Genomic DNA, 20629 nt, shown 5'->3' on the forward strand with positions numbered 1-20629 from the left:
TGTCATTGCATTAGGTAACTGAAATAATTAATGCCTGATTTTTATATTTTAAGAAATATAGCAAAAATACACAAATTTATTTGAAAAAAATGTGACCAACTATATTACTTAATGTAATGATAGCTCTACTGCTACTACTAATAATCTTTAGAAATCAATGTTTACCAGAAAAATGCAAATACAGAGCACAGTATTTCTGAAAATAAATTAAAAATATATATATTTTATATGAATAGACTAATATATATATTCAACACTAGCATTTAAATATGAAAATGAATCAAATGTAAAATTAAATCCTACATAGACTTCACTGTATGAATCACAGTATACTCTGATTTTTTTATGTAAGCAAATAAAGTGACTTAGTCAAAAATATTGAGTAATTTTCACTTTATCTTTTGCACTTTGATTAACATTAAAGATATAGTTTTAATGAATACTTGTCAAGATGGACAATTTGATGTAATTTTTTTTCTTTATTTGACAGATGAAATTAGGGCTCCCTCCTAATAGTCGACTAACCGTTAGTCGTCGAGAAGAGGCTTTGTCAACCTCAATTTTATAAGTCGCTTGGTCACAGAAAAGAAATTTCCACAGGAAGTGGCGAAGTCACGCAGCCTGTGAACAGCTGGTCAGTGTGGTAATAGAATACATCGGGCAGGACATCCAAACACTTCTATCATTTATCAACCTCAAATGTGGCTTAACATCTAAAATATGCAAGTAGTAGCAGCTTAACATGGGTGCTCAATTTAATGTTAATCTAGAAAAATGTGCGCTGTTAAATTTTTTTTGTGCGGAGTGTGGAAGCTGAATAGTAGTGCGTTCACTGCATGACAGATGGAGGTGCTTGTTCGGTCGCTTGCTCTAAAATACTCCGTCATTTTTGGTCATACTGATAAAAGTAATACAACTTTCGATACGCTTACTTGTGTGCACTCACAATAACAACAAAACATTGCGCTTTTGTAAAATAATGAAAGCAAACAGGATGTGCTTTTTGCCTTCTCAGTCTCTGAACTTGAGCACGAAACTCGGCATATACTTGCTCTACAGACATTAAAATATGTCTATAGAGAGCGAAATGTTTACTTTCAAATGAACCAATTCAAATGGAAAACAAATATTCTCAGATTATGTAATCCGTATGAAACAGGCATACAAGCGCGTCACTACTGCGGAGATGACGAGTCCGTGTTGCCGACTTCATCTCTTTAGCCAAAGACGAAGAAAGCACTAGTTTATCAATAAATTAAAACATTAATGCAGTCTCCTTGCTATAATAAGCCATGTGAGAGAAGTAAATTCAGAGTTGTATGCTATCTGAGAGAGGCCAGTTTTTGTGTTTAATAACTCAACAGTAAAACTTTTTCAACTAGAAATAGACCCATCTGAAGACTTGGCAAGCATGAAGCAGTTCATGGGGTTGTTTCAGGGTGAGCGAATTTCAGACAGTGGCTTCCTGTTGAGAGGTGAATCGGCTCAGTCTGTGAGTGTCTGTGGCACCTGATCATGGAGTTCATCCTGCACTGAATTCCTCCGCTGCAGCTGAGCATGTAATGGAGCACTTTGGCTACTGCACGCTGTGAAACGCTCTCTTTCTTGTGCCTGGGCTTTTTCTGTCTTTATCTTTCAATCCAGTCTTTTTTTGATATGTTTTTTTTAATGAGACTAAATGTAGTGTTTTTAGTTTTTTCTGTCACAGCAAAAACACTGCTGATAAAGGGTGGGGAAAGTAGGTGTGCCTGTGCCTTTCTCAGATATTGTAATGTGGTCAGATAAGCTCCACCACTGATTTGCCTGTGCTTTGCCCATCTGAACTGGTGCAGATGCAAGAATAAACATGTACAGCTGGTTGTTTCATGGCATAGTCTGTTTTTAGTGAGAGAAATATTTAGTTAATGTCAATAATGACAATAGCTGGTTTTCCATAGTCTATCTACAGTCTTCAGACGTGACACAATGCATAATCAAGTATTTGGAGGTTTAAATGCACATCGTGGTCACCTGTTGCGGCCAGTTGTTGCCAGTTAACATGTACTTTTATGAAATATTGTTAGGTTTTTGTTGTGAAGATTTTTCAGAGTAATACTAAGAAAATGTTTAGGTTTGTATGTCTTTTTTTTTTAAAGCTAAACATCATATTGGTTCTGTGGTTTTGCAGGGGAAATGTAAACTTAAGACCATAATTGTAACTGCCTGTAAACTCAAATACTGGAGCAGTGGTTGTATAGACTCCCACTAAAGGCTCCGCCCCCTCTCATGCAGTGCAGTGTTTTGATTGGTAGAGTATTTGTGTAGGAGATTGCCTTTGATGTTTTTTTTTTTTTTTTGTATGTGTGAGGAAGTGACTGTTTGTGGTCTGCAGCTGTGAGGCGGCTCAAAACCAACTGGGTAAAAAGTACAGTTCATGTGTTGAAATCCACTGAGTTGAGTCCCAGTTAAAATGGTGTTTACTGATAAAACTTTTACTTTTACTTTTAACTTTAACTTTTACTAATAAGTGATGCATACTAATGAGTATTTTAACCTGTGATTGTTTTGCCTGAAAGGGTTTATGTTCAGCAAGTTGTGTGTTGGTTTTTTTTTTTTTTTTTTTTTTTTTTTTTTTTTTTTTTTTTTTTTACATTTATTTCTATTTCTAGGAATTAGATGTTATTTTTTTTGTTGCTCACATATAATGCAACCACATATGACAAGTAGAACGGGGCTTACTGATGAGTTACAGATGTGTACCATCTACTGTCCCAGGATCGCAAAACCATCTGCGCTGAAATCTTGTCTCCCGAACTGTTAGTTATTCTGTTTAGGAATAACATCTCTGCTTCCTCTTTCCTCAATACCACACTGTGACTGCGTGTCCCAAGTATCTCAACTCTGAACGTGTCAAATGTGGTTAGTCGTGAAATTATTACTTTTATGTAGCAAGGACGCTTTTAATTGATCAAAAGTGATGATAAAGACATTTGTAATGTTACAAAAGATTTCTATTTCAGATAAATGCTGTTCTTCTAAACTTTCTATGCATCAAAAAAACCTGAAAAAAATCTACTCAGCTGTTTTCAACATAATAATAATACTACATGTTTTTTGAGCAGCAAATCTGAATATTAGAATGATTTCTGAAGGATCATCTGACTGGAGTAATGATGCTAAAAATTCAGTTTTGAGACCACAGGAATAAATTACATTTTAAAATATATTAAAATAGAAAATAATAAAAGTTAATAAAAATATTTCAGAATGCTGCTTTTGCTGTACTTTGGATCAAGTAAATGCAGGCTAAATGCAGGTGAGCAAAAGAGACTTTTTAAAAAAAAAACTAATTCAAAAACATTCGACTGGTAGTGTACATCATCAGCAAAATTATTGCTCTAATGTTCAGTGTATCATCCAGCCCGAATTCAAACTTACTCCAAAAGATTGGGGAAATATAACATGTGGACAGTTTGATTTAATGTTCTCACAATATGACCCCTTAAATATTTTTCTTGGAGTGTTACAAAACAGAAGCGGAAAGCTCTTGTGTGTCTTCCTTGGGAGAGTGTGAGCTCACTCTCACCTCTTCCTATTGAAATGACCTGTGAACTGTGCGGCTTCAGTCTTCCTGTGTCACACTGAAAGGAAGTCATTTGCAGTAGATTCTGTTACACATACCCAGCTACAGTCTTGCGTATTTTTGGCTTACATGTGAAATGTCTCCAGATTGTATGATGTAATTCATGAATAGTTTCATATATGATAATTATGGAATTCAGATTTTATTTTGTGTCGTTCTCATCGCCCATTAATAGCATTGACTTGGGTGTGCCTCCTCCGTGTGTGTGTGTCTGTGTGCGCGAGTGCAGGCATGTCCGTCACAAAGAACCATTGCAGAGTTTTTTTTTTTCAGATAAGAGGCAGAGTGAAGGCTTTTAGGCAATATGTGTCCTATGTGGGCACTCTCAGATCAGGTAGAGGTATTGTTATTGTTATCCAAGGCTGTAACCTTGTGTTTGATTTCAGGGCCCCTCTCAGTCATTTTGAAGCTCTGAGGTGGACTAGCAATTTGGCCATGATTTCCCTCAAAGTTACGGCCCTGCTACAATATAATTTAGTAATATGCATTGCGTTGAATAGCATTTTGTGATGGTGAAATAAAATGAAATTAAAGAAATAGAATAAATAGGTACTGCTTTACAGTCCTCTGTCTCAGCAATGGCTACTGGATGTTGTAGAGCAAGTGGGACAAAATAGTAGATTGGGCTCAGGAGGAAAAGTTAGCTCCTGAGAAGAATTTAAGAGTTGAGGAGCTTTTGAAGGCCAATTCGTCCATCCAGCGATTCGCCATTCACTGTGAAATGACGAGAACTGTGGGTATCAGCTATTGCAAAAATAGTTGAGTCTTTTCAGATCTGATGGCAACTCTTCTGTTGTTATTTGGGATGGGGATGTTAATTAGAGTACATGGGATGATGGCTGGAAGGAGACAAATTGTCCAGTAGGAGAAATTGTTCTTTTGCTGGAAAGCTAGGCAGAAATGATGTGCCCACTGATGTGCCCAGATTTCCTTTAACAGCGTAGGCTGCTGTGAATGCTGGGATGAGTGGGGTGACATACAGTATATAAATGCCAGGCAAAGATGGATACTGCACATTTACGTTAACTTTTTTTTCACAGTGGTGCTTTATGTTGGCATGCTGCTCATAAGGCTATCTTTGAATGCTGGGATAAGTGGAGTGAGATAACTGTCTGAGATGGAGAGAGTCAGCTGTGTCTAGGAGTGTTTCTGTGGTTATTTAACCATTTAAAAATAAATGATAAATAAATTATATAACGTGTTATATTAGATGTTTCAGGCTATGTTTTGCAGTTAACTTGCAATGATTTTGCCTCAGTATATGTATTTTTTGGTCATATTTCGCTTCACACTTTTATCACGTTTTGACTTATTAGCCACCGCTCCACCGCACCATATTTATTTTAATCGGTTTGTAATAAAAAAAGAAGTGCAAATATTCTTTACTTTTAAAATACACACATTCATTCTTAACTGTGAGCCTGGTAATAAAAAAAAAGTCTTGTTTTTGTCCTGTCACATTAAGTTAAGGATCAAGTGAATTATAGCTTATATTTCAGTTAAAAATGGCAAAATTTGACGATGAACGTCAAGTTTCCATTACTGGATATTACATTTATCATAAAACATGTCATATTTGACAGTACCTTGTGCTCTTACATCATTATAACCGAAGCACTGTGCTGCAATTCATGCTTAACTTCTGTGAACAGTAAAGCCCACTTTCTTTAATTTGATAGGCCATCTCCAACTTTTTGATATTGACTAGTGCTGTTAGACTGCCGAGGCACACCAACCTAAAAATATCACATCATCCTAACAATAAACTGAGCGGTGCATAGCGGAGTTCTGCAGAGCAGCATCAAGAATATCAAATGTTGGTAGACAGTAGTATTTAAATGTATTCAAACAGCAATTCAGATTTTTGTATTTGATATGGTGTTTATCAGACAACACCAAACGCCTAAATAAATACTTGATTTAGATAAATGTTTACTTGAGTACAACATTTGTTTACATTTACACATTTTAATCTGGACTACACAATGCCAGCTCAGACTAGGGATGGCTTGATATCATATAATTTTGGCTTAAGTACGATACCAGAATGTGGTACCTCGGGATATCGATACTAAATCGATACCATGGGTGACAAATAACCAGCCTTAAAGGATAAGTCCACTTCCAGAACAACAATTCACAAATAATTTTCTCACCCTCTTGTCATCCAAGATGTTCATGTCTTTCTGTCTTCAGTCGTAAAGAAATTATGGTTTTTGAGGAAAGCATTTTAGGATTTTTCTTTATATAATGGACTTCATTTGTGCCTCCGAATTTGAACTTCAAAAAAGTAGTGTAAATGCAGTTTCAAAGGTCTCTAAACGATCTCAGCCGAGGAAGAAGGGTCTTATCTAGTGAAACAATCTGACTTTTTTTCCGAAAAAAAAAAGGCTCTCGGATGGGTGTCCACGGGTCATTCTTGAACGATTCGTTAATTTTGAACAAATCTTCAATGTGACTCGCAAAGAACGAGTCGTCACGGGGAGTGATTCGTTCAGTCGCGCATGCGCAGCATCCTATTAGATTCAAAATCGGGGGCACAATTAAAGTCTATTATATGAAGTAAAATCCTAAAATGCTTTCCTCAAAAAACATAATTTGTTTACGACTGAAAGACATGAACATCTTGGATGACAAGGGGGTGAGTAAATTATTTGTGAATTGTTGCTCTGGAAGTGGACTTCTCCTTTAAAAGATAAGTAAATTGAAAACAATTTTGTAAGTAATGTACTAAATATGTATTAGTTCATTTATCTTTTATAACTAATTATTAACCTAGATTAATAAGTGCTGTAATGATTTTAGGTCCGTTTACCTAATGAATTTTAACAAAGGTTACTGTAAAGCGTTATTCTAAGAGTCAAAGTATTCAAAATCACGTTATCTTTCTCTCTCTGATTTTAGACTCAGATATCGAAAGAAAAAGCATTAAATATAAATGTCGCTCTCTCGGCTGCTTCATATTAGCGGTCGGTGACATGGCAGAAACATTACCTTCATATTACTGATACTAAAATTATTATAGCAAAACTCTTGCTTTATTCAAATTCAGTTAATATTTGATTATTTGAAATGCAAGTGCAAATATTACAAATATTATGTGACCAAAGCTTAACTGGTTCTAGCGTGTCACACGCACATTTGAGCTTTCGTGTTTACTCTGTATCACATCTTAGGTAAGTTATGTGCGTTGATCAATTGTAAATAGAAGTTAATTAAACCTGAATTTATGAATGATGAATGATGCACTCACCTATCGATCTCTAAATTCGCATTAACGATCAGGATGAGCAAGTGACATGCTTGGCAAGATTTGATGTGTTGCCTCATGTGGCAACACATGATTTATAGTACAGCTTGCATACAGGTGCCTATAACTCCTGAATAGAATGGAGATATCTTCACCAAACTCAGAACACTTATGTAAGAGCTCATTTAGAAATTTAGAAAAGGGGCCTGCCCAAATTTACCCAAAATCCTATAAAGCCTAAAGGAAAACTCAAAACTTCATGAAGCCTACTGAGCACATGCGACAGGTGATTCTAAACGAGCATGCAAAGTTTTAAGGAGATCGGACCACAGGTGATGCTTTAACTGTCTTTAACGTTAAAAAAACATTATATTTGACAAATTGCCCGCATTTGCCAAATATGCTTTTTTTCAGTCATTGATTTAGGTGGTTACAAGCTTACTAAACAATATGTTATGTCTTTTTCCATATTTGCTTGAACCCCAGTAATCGCTGCTTGCAGCTATGTTTGTTTATTATTCTTCTGTATAGTAATGTTCTTCTGAAACATTTGTTTACACATACATGTTTATTGTCTATTGCTTTATTTGGAAACTGCGTTACTTGGAAATGTTATTAAAAATATTATTAAACTTTATCTTTTTTTTTTTAATATATATATATATATATATATATATATATATATATATATATATATATATATATATATATATATATATATTTTTCAGTTCCAGTTTCCTGTGATAATACTAAATACTGTGATAAGTTTTAGCAATTATTGTGATATGAAAACTTTGTCACATCCCTGCACAGACATGAAAATTTTGTCATAATTTACGCTGCCCATCTCAGTCCAAACCTTTATGACTTTATATCTTTATGACTTTATACAAGTAAAATTTTAATCATAATAATAAAATTTAATTATATTCACATGCTCTTTTCCATACGATAAAAACACGCAGACAAGTATAGCATGTCTTTTGAATTAATGCAATATATTTCTTTGTTCATCACTTGCAAAAGGCTAAATCATTCTTTACAGATGATCTTTCCCTCTGCTGTAGTTTTCAAAGCTCATTTGTGCATATGCATATTTAGTGGTTCCATTTTAAATAGGGCTGTCAAACGATTCATCGCAATTAATCGCATACAGAATAAAAGTTTGAGTTTGCCTAATATGTGCGTGTACTGTGTATAATTATGAATATATAAATACAAAGTATATGCAAATATTATAATATTTATATAATTTATATATAAATAAAAATGTTTTGTACATAAACAACATATTTCTCTTAAATGTACATTAATTTGTGTGTATTTATATAACCATAATAATTACACACAGTACACACACACATATATTAGGCAAACTCAAGCTTTTATTTTGTATGCAATTAATCGCGATTAATCGTTTGACCCCGTTTTGAGCCCTAGTTTTAAAATGCATATCTTTTGCTATGGTTATGCCTGGCATTCACACTACTATGGAGTTTCCAACTCTCTAAAAGAGACTTTTGGAAACCCTTTTGTCAATGACTTGTGTGAATATGATGTGTCAGGTTCCTTACACAAAGATTGTATGGCTTTAGGATAGTTAGAAGATATTGTACGAGTCGTATGGCTTACTTTTATGATACCTTTTCATCCATTTTGGAGCTAAAAGGCTCCCTACTGTCTGATTTTTGTTATATGCACATTCTTCAAAAAATACTTCTGTGTTCCACAGAAAACATACACTCTTAAAAATGGTTTTTCATTGACAAATGGTTCCTCTTAGAACCTTGGACATCCACGGAACCTTTCAAATGCAGAAAAGGTTCTTCATAGTGGAAAAAGGATCTTTTAATAGATTTTTAAAATGTTCTTCAAAATGGTTCTTTTAGAGGGGTGCTGTTATGCTTTTTCACTTTTTGAACTTTAGTCAGTGTGTGGTGTGTATCTTTGGGGATTAAAAAAAAAGATCTACAAAGTTACAAATCTCAAAGTCCACTCCAAAAGGAGATATTTTGTTTTTTAAAAAATCCCTTTTCAAGAACTACAACGAATGTTGCATGCAATGATGTCACAAAGCGGTCCATTGAAATATCATTAAATTAAATCCTGCCCATGGAAATTCAAATTGTTGGAGGGAGGGTAGGGATGAGGTGGGGGATTAGCCTAACTTTAGCGAAGAGAACCGCTTCAATGAGCGCAGAGCGGCGGGTATAAACACAAGCATTGACTGGAGTGGCTGCTTCAGAGCCGCAACACGCTGCAGACGTGTGCAGTGTGTGGTAAGAGATTTATTCATCGTACAGTGTAGATAATGTTAGCTTCACTTATAAAGCGAGTGTTTTTTAAAATGCATAAACTTGCACTAGAATAGGCTAGGCTAATCAGTGATGTTTTTGAGGACGTTAGGCTGCTTTTAGCCTTATGCTGGAGCTGGTTTCAGGCAATGAAACGAAGTATGTAAATAATTAAATACATTAGCATGATAATATCACGTATCGGTGATCTCGCAGGCTGATGATAGGACCCAGCACTACTGTAGCATACTATTTACTCACCCTCTATGCATACTAGGTGTATATGACTTCCTTCTTTCAGACGAATGCACTCTGAGTTATATTAAAATTTATCCTGGCAAACCATGCTTTAGAATGGCATAGACGGTAGGGATGTGACGAGATCTCGAGTTGGATTCGCGAGATCTCGTGACGATATCCTCACAAAACATTTTGCAGTGTTTACATAAGAGCTGCACAATCCTTAAAATTTCAAGATCTCAATTCAAACACCCCCGCGGTCGTATTCCTGGATGACAATGATTTAGCTATTAACCACTAGTAAATTACGTTATTTTGTTTAGTTTTCTAATCTTTTTTTCTCCAGAATCGTGAGAGAATCATGGTCTCCAGTTTATTAAAAATAACTGGGGTTCTTAATTTACCCAGAGTCGTGAAGCTCTTGTTTAAATGTTGTTTATTACTGCATATAATTCATTAAAATGGAAGGTTAATTTCATGAAGTTCAAAATACACCTACTTTTTTTTTTTTTTTTTTTTTTTTTTTTTTTTTTTTGGATTTTGTCTTTTTCAGTTGAATTTAAGACTATTTTTCCAATATATTTCATCATTGAGGATTTCTTAAGAAAAATCTTGTCTCATCTCGTCTTGTTCTCGTGGGATCAGTGTCTCGTCACACCCCTAATAGACGGGTGTTTCTCCTCAGCAGTCCAAAACAAGTCCAATAATAATGCATCCATCCAAAATAAAAAGTGCCTCACATGGCCCCAGGGGGTTAATAAAGGACTCCTTTATCGAATTGATGCGTTTTGTAAGAAAAATATCTATATTTAAAACGTAAGAATCACTTTAATCTAGCTTGCGCTAACAGTTGTACACGGAACTTGCTGCTTTGACAAGGGGCGTGGCAGTACTGAAACACTGTCTAAGCTGTTCGCCAATCGCAACGCAGTGGGACAGTTAACCAATCACAGCACATTTCGTTTTTCGGAAGCCGGGCCTTCACTAAACCTGGAACTAAGCAAGCCTTATGTGCCAGGCTGGGAGAAATGTATTGTAATAATGTAAATTATGTTAAAAATAATGCCATTTTTGAACCACCAAGCATGACAGCATGTTCTACTACACCCCCAAAACAATATCAAGACTTTGTAAAAGAGCATAATAGGACCCCTTTAAGAACTGTTCACTGAAAGGTTCCAAAAATGGCTCTTCTATGACATCACTGCAAAAACACCCCTTTGGTGCCTTTATTTTTAAGAGTGTAATGATAAAAATGAGTTTTCTTCTTTGGGTGAACTATGACTTTAAGAAACTGAAACGGTGAGCCTGCTGCTTTTCTAAAGCAAACAAAATTAGCCTTTGCAAAGCAGACAACTAGCATTATGTAAATGACATGGAAATTCCCTGGTAATGGAAATTTGCATCGTGATCTTTTGTTGTCATCCATCTGACCTGCAAGTGGACGACAGCCTTAGCAAGGCAAGACTGTATCTCAGTTCCTGCTTTCGATGTTTTCCATCTGTTCCAGATGTTCAGTATTTAAAGTATGCCAGGTTGTGTTGTTTCTGGTTTGAAACAACAATAGTTGGCCTTCATGGAATGTTTTTTTTTTTTTTTTTTTTTTTTTTTTTTGGTCAGTTTCTGCAGGTTGAGTTGTACAGGAGAATGTAGTCAATGTGATGTAACTATAGCTGGTATGTGGTGTTCCCTCCTGTAATCAAACATCACAACACATGAAGAAGAGAACAGGGTGTGCTTTAATTTGCTCATTTTCATAGTATGAGTATCGCCTTTTGTACTGTTTGTTTTGTTTTTTTAGACGATCCAAGTATTTGAGTACTTCCCCAAGAGGTTTAAATTATATAGAGGTATTCAAATGTATTTGAAACTGCCAAGCCCTGCAAATGCATTATAACAAAGCAATCTGACACGATGACTCTATAGCATGTCTCTTTTACAACAATGTAAGGTAAAATATGCATCAGATATTGCCTTGCTAAATATGTCTCTTTATGTTTCAGATGGATTGAAGCGTGTTTAAATGAGGATCTCCCGCCTACCACCGAGCTGGAGGAGGGCCTGAGAAACGGCGTGTACCTGGCCAAGCTGGGAAACTTCTTTGCTCCCAGTGTGGTCTCTCTCAAAAGGATCTATGACCGTGAACAAACACGGTACAAGGTAAGTTTGGAAAGTGTTTTCAGAAGCACTGATATTAAAATAGCAGATGGATTGCATTAATTTGTTGCTTTCTTTGTCCCACTTGTAGGCCACTGGGCTCCATTTCAGACACACAGACAATATCATTCAGTGGCTGAATGCAATGACAGATAAGGGCCTTCCTAAGGTGAGGAGTGTAGGCGGTGAACACGAGTCTGCCTGCTTCTTTCATTAGCAGCATTTCTTCTGCTTTATTGAGTCACTAACATGATAGAGCTTGCCTCGTAAACTTCTTTCCCATGTTTGGCAACAATGCTGCATTCAGTCTGATCAAAATACATGTACTTGTCTCTCCCGGTCAGATTTTCTATCCTGAGACAACAGACATCTACGACAGGAAGAACATGCCCCGCTGCATCTATTGCATACACGCTCTCAGGTATCTACCATGTCGCTGTGGGCTTATTCATAAATCTATTGTTGGGGAGAAACTAACCGAAAGAAGGGTTGCTAGTTTTCATGTTACGTCAATTCAGGTGTGTTCTTAATAGTAGAGCTTTTCCAGTAACAAAATGCAGTTTTTGTCAGCCACAGTTCTACATGCACTAATTAAAAATGAAACTAATTAAACTATCCTAAATGATTCACTCATGCATGTAGTGCTTGGACATTTACATACAACACCATTCAAAAGTCTGGTGTCAGTAATTTTAAAAATAAAGTTAAATAGACATTGAAAAAAAACAAATAAAAAGGATAAGCACATAAAAAAATGACTATAACTTAAACTAAAAATTATACTAAAATGAAAACTAAAAATCTAAAACTAAAAGACACTTTAAAACAATAATAAATACTATAGTACTATATAAATAATACTGAAATAACTCATTAGCTCAGTAGTTTTTAATTGACTGGACTACACAAAAAGCATTCTGACACAGCTTATTCCAAGACATATTTGGACATAATTTTATTGAAAAGATGCTGACAAGAACAATAAATACAAAGCATGCATAAATATTGGGTTAAAAAGTCCATATTGCTTATTTATTAAATTATTATTAGATGAAACTATTTTTATTGATACTTTGCAGTAATGACTAGAACGCAAGCATATCTACTGTATATATTTCAGTGATCTTGTCACAAAGCAATGACGGGTACTTGCCATGTTGCCTGAATTTGTCTGAAATTAGTTATATGTCAGTGAAGTTTACTAAAGATAAACCAGTAAAGACATTTTTGGTGTTATAAAAGAGTTTTCATAGCTTCCACAAAATATGAAACAGCACAGCTGTTATAAACATTGATAATACAGGATTAAATTAAAATTTGAAATATATAAAATAGAAAAGAGTTATTTTTAAATTGATATATTTCATAGTATTACTATTTCTACTGTAAATTTAATCCAATAAATGTAGTCTTGGTGAGCATAAGACACTTAAAAAAAAAAACATTTAAAAAAATGTACCTAACACAAATTTTTGTAAGATTTTTCTTTTTTTTTCTCTTTTTTATTTTAAATAAGTCTCTTATGCTCATCAAGATTCCATTTATTTGCAATTTGCAATTTAAAATAACCATGTCACATGATCATTTAGAAATATTTCTATGCTGATTTATAATGAATCTTGGAAACATGCTCTTTTTTTTTCAGGATTCTTTGAATGCAAGGTAAAAAGAAAAGTCTTTTTTAACAATATAAGTATTTACTACCAGTTTTTATCTATTTAACACCCTTGCTGATTAAAAGTGACTTCTTTCAAAGAAAGAAAGAAAAAAATACTGACCCCAAACTTAGAATGTTAGTGTATAATGTTACAAAAGATTTCTAATTTAAAATGAAAGATGTTCTTTTTAACTTTTTATTCATCAAAGAATCCTGAAAAAAGTATTGGATGTGACACTGAAGACTGTAGTAATGATGCTGAAAATTCAGCTTTGCATCACAGGAATAAATTCTATTTTGAAGTATATTAAAATAGAAAACCACTATTTTAAATTGCAATAATATTTCACAATATTACAATTTTTTCTGCATTTTTAATCAAATAAACACACCCTTGCTGAGCAGAAAAGTCTTCTTTAAAAAGCATAAAAAATCTTACTGATCCTAAACTTTTGAATGCCAGTGTACCTTCTACCTACAGATAAATACTTGTAAATAACTACTAAGTTAACTATTGTTTCAAAATAGCGTCTCCAACTCAAGTGCAATATGCATAATTAGACCCAAACTCTCCCTTTTTGTATTCAATTATGTTAATCATGGATAATTGTGCACGTATGTCTCCGTGTACATTTGATCTGTGTCGACATGCATCTCAGAATTAATGAGTCAAAATTAATGAGGAAACCTGTTCTGGTTTCTGCTGAGGCACTTAACATGAGGCTAGAGGATCCTGCCATTTGTAACTCTCACATTCCAGCTCAGTGCAGACTTGACACTGGGCCCAAAGGCCATAAATCTGGCCTTCAGAAACAGGAAATAACAGCATTCGGGGGCGAGAATTTGGCAGAGGCCTGGCGTTGGGTGAGGGGTACTAAATCCAGTCGATCTTTGTAGTTGATATTGATGAAGGGATGTGTGTCAAACTTGAAAGCCATACAGATAACATCTGACTCTCTTTTCAGGAGTGCCTTCCCCCGCACACACCTATGGAATAGAATAGCTGTCCTCTGGGAATTTGGTTTCTCATATTTACTTTCTGTTTCTTTCTACAGCCTCTACCTGTTTAAACTTGGGCTTGCGCCCCAGATTACAGACCTGTATGGCAAGGTCGCCTTCACAGGTGAGTCAGCTTGCTGTAGTATCACACTGAGTTTGTATAATAAAAGCTGGAAAAGCCCCTTTTCCCGGGAGCTGTGGTCAATGTGAAAATCATTATCAATTGTATGAGCGTTTCCTGCCATTTTGGCTGGCCTGAAACTGCCTGCCAAGTCCATGGATGGAAAACATTATTTACCAGACCTATTGAGAACAATGTCCAGCCAGTCCCATCAAAGCAAGGGAAAAATGCAAAGCCAAGATTACCTTCCAAAAGGTTACCATGCTCATGAAAGCATGACATTGCAATATTTACTCTGAGCCTGTCTAGAATCATACAGTGTAAAATAATGAAAACAAACAGAATACTTTCCACTGAGCCAAATAATATCAACAATTTTTTTTCTGTTCCTTGTTTTTTTTCTTCTTTTTCAGAGGAGGAGATTAACAACATGAAGATTGAATTAGAGAAGTACAACATTCAAATGCCAGCCTTCAGCAAAATTGGCGGGATTTTAGCCAACGAGCTATCAGTGGACGAAGCAGCCTGTGAGCATTATTTCAGCCTCTGCTTTTTAAGTCGAATTCCTCTCGGCTCTTTGGCCCAACTCCTTCCCTTGTAAACATAAACAATTAGACTTAACTTGTACAGCCAAGAGTTTAACAGCACAATAATTACGATCTGTTTTGCATTGCTTTGAGCTTAAAAGATCTGCATTATCTTTTGTTGCAATGATTCAGTGCACGCTGCTGTGATCGCCATCAATGATGCCATTGACCACGGAGTCCCTGAGGGCACTCTAGCTGCCATGAGAAACCCAAACGCCATGTTACTGCAGCTGGATGAAAGCGCTGCCCAGCATTACCAGGACACCCTGTTCCAGGCCAAGAGTGAGAAAGTGGCCAGCTCCCGAAAGAGAGTACGAACTTCGCTCTAAAAATAAAAGATTTGCTATATTTGGGAAAACAAAGGGTCTAAATTAATATATGTACACACTATCTCTGTTCCAAAACTTAGCAAGCTGCGAAAGTAGACTGCATTTAAGATATCAGAAATGTGATGTGAAGGCTATTCTAAATAGTAGACAGCATAATTGATACATAAAATACATGCATATTTGTAATCAACATTTATAATGAACAAACTCTGTCTACCATCTTCAGTAAACTTCACTGACAAAGTCACTGACATAATTTTGGCCAAATTCAGGCAACATGGCACGTACCCGTCATTCATTTGTGACAGGATCGCTGAAATGTATACAGTAGACATGCTTACGTTTTACTCAGTACTGCAAAGTGTCAATCAAAATATGCCCGTCTAATAAATAATTAAATAAATAAGCAATATGTACTTTTTAACCCAATATTTATGCATGTTTAGCAAAATTCTTGTCGTGTTATGTATTTGAATCAGCTTTAAGCGTTAGAGCACTTTTTGTGTTGTACAGTCAGTTAAAAGTCAGTTTTAGTATAATTTTTAGTTTTAAGTTTGGCATTTTGTTATGTGCTTATCCTTTTTGTTCTTTTTTTTTTATATCTCTATTGAACTTTAGTAACTTTAGTACAATTACTACAACTGAAAATACGTCAGCTTAAATTTAAACAAAATTAGAAAAACCTAAGTTTAAACAAATTTAATTAAAAAAATACAATTTAAAAAGTTGCCTTGGCAACTAGCTGAAGTAAAAATTAGTTTAAGCTTTTTGTCTTTTTTTAAAGATATTTTTTCAGATTTTGTCATTTAACGAAAATCATTTTTAATAATTTTAGATAGATGTGTCTATCCATTGAATTTAAAAATAGTATGAAGATAATGGTATAAATGCATGTTTCTTTGGTATAGATTGGAGAGAGTGCAGAGGCTGAAAAACTCTTAGCTAATGAGTTAATTCAGTATTTAACTTTTTACATTTTTTATTATTAATTTTTTGTTTAAATTTAGGTTTTTCATCTTTATTTTTACAGATTTGTCATTTAATAAAAAACATTTTTAATAGTTTTAGGTATGGTTAACAATCAGCCTATCCATTGTGTATGAATTGAAAACTAGTATGAAGATAATGGTGCAAATGTATGCTTCTTTGGTATAGATTGGAGAGAATGCAGAGGCTGAAAATTTTTTTAGGTTTAATTTTAATACAATTTTTAGTTTAAGTTTTAGACATTCTGTTTTGTGCTTATACTTTTTATTCGCTTTTTTCAGTATTTCTCTTTAACTTTTTTTTTTTTTCAGTTAAATGGTATAAATGTTTGTTTTTTTGGTATAGATTGGAGAGAATGCAGAGGCTGAAAAACTATTAAGCTAATGAGTTATTTCAGTATTAATTATATACTATTATAGTGTTTATTAATATTTTAAAGTAGCTTTTATTTTTAGATTTTGTTTTTTAGATTATTAGTATAATTTTAGTTTAAGTTTTAGTTGTTTTATGTGCTTATACTTTTTATTTGTTTGTTTTTATTTAACATTTCTATTTAACTTTATTTTTAGTTTTAGTAATTTTAGTACTTCAACTTAAACTCTTTATTTCAGTTATTTTGCAAGGCAACACTTCTAATTTTTGTTTAAATTTAAGTTCTTAATCTATTTTTTAAAATAGATGCTAAATGTCATTTAACAAAAAATGTTTTTAATAGTTTTAGATTTGGTTAAAAAAATCTGTCTATCTATTGTGTATGAATTGAAAACTAGTATGATGATGATTTTTCACCTTTTTTCAGTTTTAGTAATTTTAGTACTTAAACTTATTTTTTATTTTTTTTCAGCTTTTGTCATTTATTTGGTTAACAACCTGTCTATCCATTGTGTATGAATTGAAAACTGGTATGAAGATAATGGTATAAATGTATGTTATTCTCTAGATTGGAGAGAATGCTGAAGCTGAAAGGGATGTTTACGATGAGCTGCTCACACATGCTGAAATCCAGGGAAACATCAACAAAGTCAATTGTATGTACCTCACCTATGTCTACCTCCAGCTTTTCATGTTCTTCTGAGTTTGCTGATGTGATCTGAGTTCTGTGTTTGTACTTTTTCTCAGTGAACAAAGCCTTGAATTCAGCAGAACAGGCTCTGTTGAGTGCCGATGAGGACAAGCTGTATAACACTCTCCGTTCCCCTGCGTTAGGCCTGCAGTCAGTGCAGGCTCAGAACAAGGGATGGTACCTCAAACAGCTGCTGGCAGATCGAGAGCAGAAGGAACAGGTAACAGTTTCTGCTACTCAAGAGGGGAATAAAAGTTTGGTACACTTTTGTACCACGGTTAATATGTTGTCTAATGATCCCTTCTAAATATGGAGTGCATATGCATGGTGTGGTGTCTCTTTGCAAGAATTTGATCAATTTCCTTTCACAGCACATATTTGACAAACCCTGGGCTCAGCAGAAATATAGGCTTGTTATGGTAACCATAATAACAGCAATAACAGTTTATCCTGCAATAGCTGATGTGGCAAAAAAATATCCTGCGATAATGGCACTGAAAAGATTTCTTAATTGTTGCTTCCCTATTACGCCCCATTCAAACAGCCCATCAGCGTTAACGCTTCTCATTTACTTTGAATGGGTGTCATGCGTTGCCGAACTGTATTGTGGATCTGTCGTGTCACGCCACTGCCGTTGCTCGCAGCAGAAGTTGGAAAAACTTTCAACTTTTCAAGCGCCAGTGCAGGCGTCAGCCAATCGGATCACCTTATGCAAATACCCTAGTGCACACACTAACTAATCACATTCATGCAACACCAGAAAAGTAAAGTGATTGGCTGTTGTCACTATGACGGTCGCGTCAGCACCAAGCTTCAGAAACCAAAACTGAATTGTAATACAAACTGAGCTGTAAAAAATAGAAGCTGTTAATCTTATCAATTTTGGTTTGTTTCTTTCTTCCTCATGCTTAGAACGCCCCAGGAGAGCCTCTGATGAAGGAGGATTTACAGAGTGGAGTGGATGCAGCCAATTCACAAGCAGCAGACTATCAAAAATGTATGTACTCCCTTCTGTATCACTGCATTCTTTTGAACCCGTGAGTACTTTTGTATGTTTAGAGAACGGTACATCAGAAAGACATCAGTGTTTTCTTTGTCTCTCTTTTATGTGTCGTTAATGCTGTCCTACAGCTGTCACTCTTTGAAAAGAACAATAAGATGTGTGCGTGTGTGTGTTTTAGTGCTGCGAGCAGTGGAGAGGATTAATGCTGCCATTAGAAAAGGTGTACCAGAGGAAACAGTGAATGAACTGATGAACCCAGACGCCCAGCTGCCACAGGTTTACCCAAGTGCTGCAGATCTGTACCAGAGAGAACTCGCCAGCCTGCAGCAGCAGAGCGCAGAGGTTAAAACACACTCACGTCCACACAATTTCAGCTCACTCTGCCACTCTGGTTATTTTGCTGTGACCATCCTTCTAATGGGACATTAACTGCAGAACAAAGTTAGCTGCCTATGGCCTACACAGACAGCATCCTAAAGGTCTTGGCCTCTAATAAGTGATCAATTTGAAACTCTCTACAAAGCCACCAGCTCTTGATTTCAGTACAGTTTATCAGTTGCATTTTGCCAGAGCATTAGGGCTGTCACTAACAATTATTTTGGTAATTGAGTAATCTGTCAATTATTCTGATGCTAAATCGAGTAATTGGATAATTGTATATATTTTTTGTAGTAATAAAAGCAGACCTAAGTGAACAATAGCCTTTAAAATAACTTAAAATACGTATACAATACAATAATAATTAGTTCAAATAAAGTATCAAAAGCAAGTAATCATATAGTTCTATTAACAAAACTGTTAAAATACACAGGCCTGGTTTCAAAGACAGGGCTTGGACTAAGCCAGGATTAGGTCATAGTTCAATTAAAACATTTAAGTAGTTTTTATAAACATGAGTTAGAAAAAAAGAAAAAAACAGGTGTGCATCCTAAGACAAAACAAAGGCACTCATATATTTTAAGATTTGTCAGTGCAAGTTTATTTCAGGTGAATCAGCTCAGACTTACATTTAAGTCTGAGACTACGCTTAAGTCTTGTCTGTGAAACTGGGAGATAATGTATTGTAAACAATAGAGTTAATGTACATTACACATTATAACACATGCCTGCTGACGAGTGTTTTTACACTTTACAGCGCAGTCTAATCATTTTTTAATATTGGCAACAACATATAATTCAAATGTCCACTTAATCTTTAATATTTGGCCATTTCTTTATGATAGAAAAGCTACAGCCACTGTAATTTCTTGAATATGTGGACATCAAAATGTGTAAATTCAGAAATTTTATTGTGAAGCCGCAGTTAACAGTTGAGAAAGATACTGATGTATTCTCCTGTGTTTGTGTAGGTTTATAAATGGTTTACCTTACAAATCTGATGTAATAGTGCATGTTGCATTCTCAGAATAACCTTATAATACACCCAAACTCGCAACAACATGCAGAGATGGAATTTGAGATGCACCACACATGTAAATAATAACAGTTTGTGTAGCAGCATTTACTGTGAACGGAGCCACTCTGAGATGCACGTACATAACCTACACGTTTGTAAATAAAGTGCATTGCATATATTTATTGAATCATAGCGTTTGTGAATTCTTAATAGCATTATGCTTTATTTATATGATTTTTCTGTTGGTTTAATATGTGGAATGTGCCACTTCCATTTTTTTGCCAATTGCTCAACACGGGCAAAATGCAATTGAGGATTTTTAAAAATCAAATACTCTAATAAAATCAAGGAGTAACTGCAGCCGTAAAGAGCATTAAGCTTACAAATAAATGGCACACAAATATTGAGTAAAACATTCCAATTTTGCATAGAGTAAACCATTTATATTATTAATGTAAGTTTGAATATATCCAGAATTTAATATTATCAAATAAGGTGTCTCGCAATTTTGACCTTTTTCTCAGAATTGCGTGATATAAACTTGCAATTGGGAGTTACAAAGTCAGAATTGTGAGATATAAACTTGCAATTCTAAGAAAATATCAGTCTTTCCCCCCCCTCAGAACTGGACTTTATAACCTGCAATTTCGAGCTTATTTCTCACAATTTTAAGTCAGAATTTCAAGATATAAACTTGCAACTGCATGGAAAAAAGTCAGAAATGTGAGATAAAGGGATGTGAGATGTGAGATTTAAAAAGTCAGAATTGCAAATTTATGTTTCACAATTCTGACTTTGTTTAGACAAACTTTATACAGTTTGTATTATACAATGGTGAAAAAAAAAAAAAACAAACAAAAAAAAAAAAAAAATCGCAGTGACCTTTTTTATTTTTTATTTAGTGGCGGAAACGGTCTTTCATAC

The 20629-nt window shown here is 34.8% G+C and overlaps 1 protein-coding gene across 1 annotated transcript in view; it reads left to right on the plus strand.

The window, feature by feature from the left end:
• Nucleotides 1-20629, plus strand: part of iqgap1 (IQ motif containing GTPase activating protein 1) — a 59213-nt gene that overhangs the window by 17108 nt on the left and 21476 nt on the right. Inside the window, exons 3-12 of the mRNA XM_051115176.1 lie at nucleotides 11410-11566; nucleotides 11655-11732; nucleotides 11908-11984; nucleotides 14276-14343; nucleotides 14754-14867; nucleotides 15060-15238; nucleotides 17184-17271; nucleotides 17363-17526; nucleotides 18219-18303; nucleotides 18488-18651. Of these exons, the coding sequence (XP_050971133.1) occupies nucleotides 11410-11566; nucleotides 11655-11732; nucleotides 11908-11984; nucleotides 14276-14343; nucleotides 14754-14867; nucleotides 15060-15238; nucleotides 17184-17271; nucleotides 17363-17526; nucleotides 18219-18303; nucleotides 18488-18651 (1174 nt within the window). The remainder of the gene's footprint in view (nucleotides 1-11409; nucleotides 11567-11654; nucleotides 11733-11907; nucleotides 11985-14275; nucleotides 14344-14753; nucleotides 14868-15059; nucleotides 15239-17183; nucleotides 17272-17362; nucleotides 17527-18218; nucleotides 18304-18487; nucleotides 18652-20629) is intronic.

This window comes from Labeo rohita, chromosome 7 (genome assembly GCF_022985175.1).
Source record: "Labeo rohita strain BAU-BD-2019 chromosome 7, IGBB_LRoh.1.0, whole genome shotgun sequence".
Taxonomy (NCBI): Eukaryota; Metazoa; Chordata; class Actinopteri; order Cypriniformes; family Cyprinidae; genus Labeo; species Labeo rohita.